Genomic DNA, 10986 nt, shown 5'->3' with positions numbered 1-10986 from the left:
TCATAAAATAGTAGCTCAATAAAATTTTGAATGCCCTCTGACCATTACCCGTAACAAACGAAACAAAGTCAAAATTCTGATAAGAAGTTCAGTTACATTGAACATATCAAAGACTCAGTCAATGGTAAAAGCCAACTTTTATTAACAAGCTACAATACCAGTTTGGTAATGGTTTGTTTAAGACAGTTTTCATTGCCTAACATGATAAGAATTAAACAACTCCTGATAAATAACAAAATCTTAAAGTTAAAAAAAAACTGAAAAAAAAAATGTACTTGCTGTAAAATCTAGCCAATAAATTATAAATCTCCTATTACCAACATATCAAGCAGATGCACATGGATAATACTGATACATTTTGTACTTAACTTATATTTCTGTTATCTACAAAAACATTAGATAATAGCATAAGTGAACTATCATTCCTTTTAAATAATAACATGGTACACTTATGACATGAAATAACTTTAGGTGTGTGTGTACCTATGCTGGTGGTCAGAGTTATAAAGAAACTTGCCAAATGGAGAAACAAAAACAAACCATTTCTGGATATGAGATTAATGACACCATTGCTGGAAAAAAGTCACTTGGACAGAAAGATAAAAAACAGAAGAAAATGTTCTATTCAAACAAGGTATTCAGCTTGTCCAACAGCAAATCTGGCAAAATAAGATGAAAAACTAATGACATGAAATAAAGTATATCAGTGGTGCAGCAGCCTCAGCATAGTTTGGGATGAACTTACTCTAGTATCCTGCTAACCCCAGAAGGATCTGACTTTCTGCTTTGTTGTCGGAGCTGGTACATCTTGTATGCGGGTCAGCTTTTCCTGTTTCATGGCTATCTTTTGGTCGACCTCCTTGTGTCCACAAACTCCAGTACAGGATAACCGATGTAGCATCTAGATGGTCTGATGGTCAGACCTGCAGCACTCACTCATCTGAACATCTAAGTTTCTCCAGAAGGTCTTTCCATCTGGCTGTGTGTGTCAGAATGCCTTCCACATAATGCTCGATGTTGGTGGTGTTGTGCAACATCTTCCTCATCATGTGGTTGAATGTTGCTGCTGAGTTGACGAACCCAGGACATCCTCTTAATCTGGTGACATCCATCTGGTGTCACAAAGGCTGTCTTTTCTTTATATCTTATAACCTTTACTGAGGTTGATCTTTGATAATAGCTTGGCTCCATCTGGTTTTGCTATGATAACCTTTGTGTTGCCCATATGTTCAGAGTCAAACTTTTTTATGAGGTTCAATTTCCAGAAGTCTATGCAGAAACAGTTTGATCTGTCCCTCTTCTTCACGATTACCACTGGTGAACAGTAGGCTGAATTTGAAAGCTCTATGATTCCAGCTTCTAACATTGCCTCAACTTCTTGCTTTATCATGTCTCTCATTGCATAGGGCATCTGACTGGATCCCTGGTCGTGGTCTCGATCTTGTGTTGCACAAGGTTTGTCTTGCCTGGTCTATCTGTGAAGACACCTGTATCCTGGCACAGTAGATCTAGTAGCTCTTTCTTCTGCTTGCCAGTCAGTTCTTCAATGATGTTGACGTCTTAGTATGTTTCATCTCCACCCAGTGGTGTTAAGTCTAGTAGGTCTTCATCTTTTATGACAGTCACCATCTTCTGGTCCTGCATCTATGACAGCCACACCTGCAACATCTATCTGTGCCTCAATAGCTGTATCCGTTATGTCTTATTCCCTCTTAAAGTATCTCTTCAATGTATTGGCATGGTAGATCATGGTCTTCCTGTACTTCAAAAGGTACTTTCCACTGCAAAGTGAGTTTGTTGTTGTCTGTGGGTAGCAGAACTAAGACCTTCTGTCTGACCTTGAAACATTGATCCTTGGCGTTCTTGTCGTAGAAGTGCTTCTGACTGCTGTGAGCTGCATATAGGATCTCTCAAGCGAGTTGACAAATCTCCTCCAGTCAGTTTCTGAGATCTAACAAGTACTGGTATGTGTTCCTCACTTCTGACTCTTCTTCTCCTGTCTATAGCTCTTTCAATATCTGCATTCAACTTTGTACTGTTCTTCCATACAGTAACTTGCTTATGGGACTTCTCGATAAGCAAATAATACTGCTTGCAGGTACCTGCCCAAGCCATGTGGTCTCTCTTGGCACATCTTTTTCAGCATGCTCTTTGAAACTCTATTGACTCTTTTAAAAAGTTTATTACATCTCGGATTGTACATGGTGGTAAAGAGCTGCTGAGTACTGATGAGACTGCGTGCTTTCTGCATCAGTTCTGAAGTAAACTGGGTCCCTCTGTCACTCAGGATTTCTCTCAATGAAAAGCCTACTCTGCAAAATACCTGCAGGAGGGATTCTGTTACTCTCTCTGTTTCTATCTTTGCCAATGCTATTGCTTCTGGATAATGTGTTGCATAGTTGACTACTGTCAGCACATATCAGTTGCCCTTGTTAGAAACAGGCGCTAGTGGTCCAATCAAATCTACAGCTACTATGCTGAGTGGCTCTTCCATGAGAGGCATCTCTCCCAATGGCACCTTGGCTACCTTCCCTCTAAGTATTGTCCTTTGGCAACATGACCTGCAAAATCTACTCACATCTCCGATGACACCCGACCAATGAAAGTTACTGGTGATTCTGTCTGCTGTTTTCTTTGTTCCTAGGTGTCCTCTTACAATTGATTCATGAGCCAACTTCATCACTTGAGTCTGGTATTCTGTTGGTATTATGACCTGTTTAACTTCCCCAGTATAACTGCCTTGATAGATCCGGTATAGCACCTTCTTCTGGTCCTCTATTCTGTAAGTCCCTTTCCCCTTTGTCTTGTGCTCAACATTCTCCAGGGCACTATCCCAAAGTTTCTGTAATGAAGGATCGTTCTTATGTGCTTCCTTCAGTTCCTGTAGACTTACATTCGGGATGTCACTTTTAAAGACATGATGTCTTGTTTGCTCTTCTTCTCTTGAGCTCTTGTGGTGACTGCAAATGCCTCATCAGTCTCTTTTCTGTCTGGTTCCTCTAACTTCATAGATGGGTGTCTTTATATACATGGCCTCAAGGTCTCCCAGATAGTATGGAGTGTCACTTTTATTCTTACTATAAGAAACTTTCTCACCATTCCATCATCAGCACACAAAGATGTACCTTGCTTGTCATGTGACCATCAAATACATGACTGGTTCTCACTACTTCATACAGTGTCTCATAGTACCTTCACTTTCTTGTTCCCAACATAGCCTTCACCTACTGGCATATTGTGATTTGTTGGCAACTCTAGATGTTTTTCACATGCTCTAATCACCACTGGCACTGTTTACCCATTTGATAATTTGAGCTGACCATCATTCGTGCACTGTTTAATCACAGAGATAGTACTTCCTTCTTTTGGTGAATCTGACATGATGTTTCTATTCTATTTCTTCTGGCAGCAGCATCCATGATGATAGTCACTATTTTATTGTTTCTTGCCAGCACCATCTTCGTAGGTAACTCCAGCTGCTTTATGTTGACAATTATTATGTTGCTTGTTGGTGACAGACTTGCACTTAATGCATTATGCCCTATTGTATAAGAAATATGGCATATCTTCTCCCATTTGTCTGTGAACCTCCTGTCACCTTTGGTAAACTCCTGCTTCTGGTCAGCTACCACTGGTTTCTACTTTAAATGGATATTCTTGGACTTGCCAGTTATACTCCCTCCATATAGTTTCCATATAGTGCTCTGTCAGCTTGATCATCTCCTCCATATCTTTTGGTGCTCTCTACTTTAAAAACAGTGACATGTCAGTTTAGCTTGTGATCATGAACTGCTCATGTATTAGTAGATTTGCCAGTCCCTCAAAACTATTTTCACACTTGGTGATATCAGTCCATCTTGTGAAGTATTGCCATAGATGTGACACAAACTGAAATACAGATTCTCCAGTGTCAGGTTTGACTTCTCTGAACTTCTGACAAAAAACCTTCTTCATTAAATACATAGCATTTCAGCAAAGCTATATTTATCTTCAGACGTCATGCCTACTCATACTTGTAGGCTTTTTTCTGTGAGAAGGGGTTGAGCCAGACTGCTCAGTCATCTTTGTCCCAGTTTTGACTATGGGCAAATTTTTCATCTCTCCAAGAAAGCATCCGTGTTGTTTTCTGTTCATCAACTTTGGGCAGCTTGGGTTGGCTGGCCCTGACCGCATTGACATTTTTGGGTCCTTCTTTCTGTTGGGTGAGCTTAGCAATCTCAATTTGTACTCTTATTCTCTCCATTTCTAGTTTCTCCTCTCTCTGTTTTCTTCTTTCTCAATTTGTATTCTTATTCTCTCTATTTGCAGTCTCTCCTCTCTCTCCTTTTTGTCTTTCTTCCTCTCTTCTCTGCCTATGCTTTTCTCTCTAGTTCATGTTGTTGTTTAACAAACTCTCATAGTTCACCATCTTTGAACCCAAGATGCTCACCTTTTTCTATCCATTTATCAATATCTGTTGACATGGTTAAAAAAGTATGATTGTAAACTTCAATATTTTTGCCACCACTACCGTTGTGCATATATAGGCCTACTTATTTCCACTGTTGTTTATGTCTTCTTTCATCACTATTTACTCCTGGCTGGCTCACCAATGTCAGTTTTATGTGGACCAAATTCTTTACAGTAGGTGTCTCTGAGTTGTTGGTGATAAATTTTAACAATACACAGACAGCACACAATCCACTTGTTTTAAAATAATATATATTCAAAACAAATGCTTCATTGCATGTGTTATAGGGAAGCTGTTTAACGATTGAGTGGACCCTTGTGAACAATGAATGTATGATGTAACAATAGAGTAAAATGGAAGATGGAGGTTAACAGATGCTTTGTGAAGTAGATAACTATGTAGAAGTACAATGTTTTGTTTGAAACATCCTTGTAAATTTTTTAAGACTGAAGTTTAATTTTATTGTACTTTTATAAGAATATTTTTCAAAATATTACAAAATGCTGCTGTCTAAACTGATGTCTATCACGAATATACATAAATGTTGGAAATAAAACTGTTCTAAAGGTTAACAGAGTATGAAATATTGTTTAAAAGAAATCAAAAGTAGCCCCTGGCTGGATCTAAAAAAAATAATAATATTGTTGCAGATAGCAAGAACTATACCTGGAAACTCCAAGTGCCTTCAGATCCCTTGACATCATTAATCACCTGTTCACTGGCTTGTGGTAAGTTGTAGGGGTCAGAAGAATTCTTTAAGAGGGTCTCCAGTACCTCCTGGACATGGGTAATCTCTTGAATCATGCAAAGTTCTTCCTCCTAAAAGGTAAGAAGATATTTTGTGGTTTGGACTGAAGATACAAAAAACTACATTTCTCAAAAATTCAAAGCTATCCTGAAAGTACAATAATTAGCAAAATATTCTCTATTTTTGGATAATTCAAAACACTAATACACTGCTGTACTACTAACCACTTTCTGGTAAGACACCTTTTTACCTTGATGTATGAATATGGTAAAGATACACACTTGCTATGTGTGTGAACTAACACACTATTATTCTTATAACACAATAAACCAGTATATTGGAATGAATGACAAATGCCTATTTTATAACAAGATGTAGAGGATGACATTTCAAAAGACTTCCACCTTTCTGACTCTTTCATCTTCAGATTAGTGTATGTAAGCTGTTGCAGGTCTTTTATGGTATCCTGTGATTGGTTAGTTTATCCCTGGTTCCAACCAACCTTGTATAGTGTTAGGGTAAAATAAATAATAATAATAATGCAATAAAAATGTTTCACAAAGCATGCACGTAAGCAGCTCGTGGGTAATGTGATTCAATAGCATAACGTGACCTCCACATTCCCAAAGTGATTTACAATTTATAATGGCACGAATAATAGTTAGACACAGTTCAAAAGTCAATAAAACAATAAAATTTAATTATAAATAGATGTATACTGTTATGAGTTTAAAACTAACTAGGATAAATGAATGTAGTTTCATGTTACAATTTGAAGTCATTCTAGAAAGAAAAAAGGGTAATTTAGATTTATTTTAATTTTTTAATGCACATTCCCAGTACACTTTTTACTCTCTTAGAATTTACAACAACTAAAACCAACTTCATTTTCAAAAATGAACATTTCCTTCAAATAGACGGTTTAAGTAAGTTTAATGCACATTCCCAGTACACTTTTTACTCTCTTAGAATTTACAACAGCTAAAACCAACTTCATTTTCAACAATGAACATTTCCTTCAAATAGATGGTTTAAGTATGGGCAATCCTGTTTTGCCCGTTCTTGCCAATATATTCATGACCTAGATCGAAACACAAGCCATACATTCTGCGCTTCATCCCCCACTATACTGGTACAGATATGTCGATGACACTTTTGCTGGCTTCACTTCTACAGAACACACACTAACTTTCTTTAAACACATAAATTCCATTCATCCCATAGAACATGAAAACAACAAACAGTTATCCTTTCTTAACCTCAAAATTATTAGATCGGACACACAGTTTAAAACCAAAATTCACTGCAAAAACACACACACACTGGTCTCTACATCCCCTGGAATTACGCTCATGACACCACACAAAAAATCAATACACTTAAAAACCTCATAAACACAGCCACAAGACTCTGTTCAACAGACTACATAAATAAAGAAATTAACCACAAAAAGCATTCCTTTATTCACACATAAATTCCCACCAGCTGTAGTTGAAAATCTCTCCAACATTCCCCACAGTAAAACTCAACTCACGAACAAAATTGACACTAACAAACCCAACAACAGTACATTACACTGCAGTTTACCTTTTGTTTCTGAAACCAGCTCACGAATTATCCACACTTGGACAAAACTAACCATTAAACACAATATACCTGTCAACGTCAAATTCTCACAAAAATCTGGCCCTAAATTAAAATCGTTACTAAACAAAAATTATTTAGAATCACACAATACCAACATCATTTACAAAATAACACGCAATAACTGCCCAGAATTCTACATCAAAGAAACAGGAAGAAAATTGGAAACCAGATTGACAGAACACAATAAAAAACCGTCCCATGTTTTTCACCATTCCAACTAAAAACACCATATTATATCTATTAAAAACACAGTCATTTTAAACAAAGAACTCAACATAAACAAACAAAAATCAAGGAATCCATGTTGGTTTAGAGTAGGGTTGTTTTGTTCAATTAAGATCGCCCCGGGGTGCCTAGATACCTCTTCTAAGTTTTGCAACAGTTCCGGTCATGTGACTTCTTTGTTCAATACTGTATATATATACATATCCGTGTCAGTGTAAATTACTTGTATTTGATGATGACAAAACCTTGTCGAAACGTTGTACATTTGCTGTTATATTAAAGTTTTCTTCATTACCCATTCAAGCCGTCTCCAGCCATTATTAGTCTCAAAGTGGGTTCCTCGTCATCGAGTTTTGTTAAAATGTATGACTATTATTTTCAGAAACCAGCATCTGCTCGTTATCCGTCACACACACTCATATTCAGTAATTATAAAACAAGCAATTGAAAATTTCGAAAGTTAATGAAGCTTGCAAACGATTTGTAAAATACAGTGCATCAGATTTCTCTCACAGTAATTGTAAACCCAGCAAGATGTAATTTTGCCAAGGCAATTTAAACACTTTCCAGAAGTTGAAGATGAAGGATTAAGTTGTTCATTTGTGAGTAGAATCTGTTAGTCTATTCTTAGACAAAACTTTCATATTACGAAGCATTTCTCCTTATGCTGTAATTGTTGTAAGAGCTTTATTTTTTTTTATTTAGTTGGCACTGTGTAACTATAAAAATTTCCTGTTTTGTTCATTTGTAGTTTGGGTTTATAGTCTTGTGTTGTATTTTTAGTATTAGGGTTGTGGCACAGTTTCTTCTTATGTTATGATTATTTTGAAACTTGTTTCCTTCTTTCAATTTCATTTGTTTTATGGATATTGTTTAATAATTATCTATTATTTGTTTTTGTATGTTTCTTTTTAATTTTTTTGTTATTGTACATCCAGATATATGTCTTTAATTTTTGATATATAATTATATGCTGTCAGTTGTTTTGCAGGTTTTTTCAAACAATTATATTCAATAGTTATATATGTCTAATATCTCAAGTCTACTTAGATTCTGCAAGTTAGGAAGTTTCTGTGTGTGTTGGGGTGGGAACTACAAAATTATTAAATGAACTTTCATCAGAAGGAGTTTATGAAAATATTATGCCTAGAAATTTCTTGCAGTGTACCTTGTATTCGAATGACATGAAGGCACTAGACAGTACTCTCTTAAAACTGTTTATTTATGATGCATGTCAAATATTAAATAAATATCCAAAAATTCACATTTAAATCAAAATATATTTTTCCCTTTTTACTGTTACAAAGCCCTATGAAGCATCAATTATCAAAATGTAAATGTAATTAAAAATACCAAGACAGAAATCGTTCAAGAACCAAATAAACTGAAAAACCAGAATAGAAACATTATCTATAAAAATTTCATAAAAATCGTAAGAACAAGCTAATGAACCCAAATTGATAAGAGAAGAGCGTCAGTGGAAGGTGTTTTATTGCTGTATCCTGATCTAAAGTGTGAGTACAGTTAGAATCTTAAACAACTTTATATAGTATGTGATATGGATGTTTCTCAGCAAATTGAATAGCTTACCAGAACGTACTATTGCTTTTCTAATGGTACTGAGGACATTACATTTATATTTTATAAATTATTTTATACTTTTTACTTAAAAATTAAACTAATAGTACATTTTCGATAAAATAACTTAAGATAATTTGAAAAACTAAATCCATTAAACTAAGGAACAAGCTTTGTAATTAAACACTAGTTTAAGACAGTTACTCAATACTTAATACGTCAAGGAAAATGGTGGTAAACGTACTAAAATAAAACGTTATATGTCTTAAAATGTTTTCGTGGGAACACTTAGTAAACTCCTCTAAGGTTCCTAAAGTAAAAACTTTGGATCAATAAAATTCACTAATGTGGTAATAACCGATCAACAAGGTATTACCTTAAAACCCAGTTATGAAAAAAATGCAAAAGGAATGTTTAGTTTTGCCAGAAGTTCTAGGTTTAACCACTAGTTTATTCAAAGTGTTTAAAAACAACAAATATTTTGCTCTATGCTCAAAACGATAAATAAGATAAAACAGATGTTGGGCAATACTAAAGATAATGAATGTGAATGTGTAAGTACATATATTGGACAGACAAAAATAAATTTAAAATATCGTTTAGCAGGATATTAGGGATGTGTAAAAAAATGAAAGGATTGAAAACTCGACCATAGCAGAATATGTACAAAAAACATAACATAAGATATCATTAGAAAAATCAACAGTAATATTGACTCAAACAAAGAGTGTTAGAGCCAATAATATCCGTGAATCCTTAGAATTAATTAAGTTTGAAAACGATCATGAATTATTGAATACAAATGAAGGTCCGGCGAATATTTATGTAAGTATGTGGCTGAACTTCCTCTAATAATTACGCAGAAATAGTAAACCTACACACAGGTCATATGACCTAGTTAAGAAGGAATAAATATGATGCTTATGTCTTGCAAGTTCACTCTTGATGGTGACACAAAAAACATCGAAACATGTAGAGTCAACATTTTGGAGGCCATAGACTGAACTGAATTAAAAATGTTTCAATTGTCTATCAATTTTAACGCTGTGTTATTTATTTATTATTTTATCATTACAAATAAGTGATAAAAAAACAATATTCATGTTCACATATTATGTGCACGTACGATGCCATCTGTCTAAAGAAAGTTTCAGTGTAACTTGTTTCACTTTCATTACATATAATTCTGTCTAAATATCAGCTTTAACAGCTAAAAAGAGTTTTGTTGATAAAAGTTTTTTTGTTAATTGACGTTTCTTATAAAAGAATTAGGCAAGCCAGATTTGTTGTTTGCAGCCATATAAGTGGGAATATTAAGAAAGTTATTTTATATTACTTCAAAAGATGTGTTAATCTTTTTATAGTAGCCTTTAAGAATAAAGCTTTTTAATTTTGCCAGTTATAGTATTAAGCTCATGAAAAAGCAGGAATCATTCTTTATTTACCATAACTAGAACTTCTTATCGAAAGATAATGAAGTCTCTGTAACGTTAAGTGAAAATAAATGTCTCACAGCTGAACTGTCTGGCAGTTTATCGCCTAAGTTCTATGTTCATGATCTATTGATGATATACATGACGTAATGTTTTCTTTCTAGACGAGCTGATTTTATCAGTTTGAGCTCGTTCATCTTCAGTGAAAATTCAACATGAATAATGGATAGTCATTCTGGTAACGCATACATAATATTTTGTTAGTCTTGGCACGATTTTCGATTTTGTGAATCAGAAACTGTTTCTTGGTGCTTTGGCGGTATACGTGTATGAAAATCACGTCAAGATAAGAAACTGTTTTGATATTTTGTAAAACAATAAAACTAATTTATCTTTTGAAATGAGTCGGTATTGGTTCTATACATTCCGGATCTTATATTACTTGATATGAATGTAGATATAAGATATAGATATTCCCCTTTTTTTTACTGACAATTTTATTCAGGATCTAAACATTGCTTGAATAAGTAACAAACAATATAACTTCAATAGGAGTGAACAAAAACAAAGATGATTATCAATGAACCACTTCTGGAAACTGCGCGGGAAATAACTTGAGCTAGTGCAAACAAATGGTGACTAAAATACAACATTTTTTGAACTTACACAAAAAAAAACGGATACTAGTTTAGGCACTTGTTTTTGCCATCCTCGGTCGGACGGTCTCTCGCAGAGAAAGAAAGGTTCTTTCCAGCATGATTTTATGCTGTGAGATTCGATTAAGTGAATTGTATCTAGGTCAACTCAAAATTAACTCATCGTGAACCCTCGATAAGAAATCAAGGAAGTTCCAGACTAGAAAGAAGACTTTATGTAAGTTTGTGGAACTTTTTGTATATAAATCA

At 34.8% G+C, this 10986-nt stretch overlaps 1 protein-coding gene across 2 annotated transcripts in view; it reads right to left on the bottom strand.

Moving 5' to 3' along the window:
- Positions 1-10986, bottom strand: part of LOC106460458 (mucin-4-like) — a 174739-nt gene that overhangs the window by 57172 nt on the left and 106581 nt on the right. For both annotated transcript variants that reach the window (XM_022387178.1, XM_022387177.1), the window contains one exon: positions 5117-5269. In XM_022387178.1, the coding sequence (XP_022242886.1) occupies positions 5117-5269 (153 nt within the window). The remainder of the gene's footprint in view (positions 1-5116; positions 5270-10986) is intronic.

Source organism: Limulus polyphemus, unplaced genomic scaffold (assembly GCF_000517525.1).
Source record: "Limulus polyphemus unplaced genomic scaffold, Limulus_polyphemus-2.1.2 Scaffold774, whole genome shotgun sequence".
Classification (NCBI taxonomy): Eukaryota; Metazoa; Arthropoda; class Merostomata; order Xiphosura; family Limulidae; genus Limulus; species Limulus polyphemus.
This window is presented reverse-complemented; position numbering and strand designations above follow the sequence as displayed.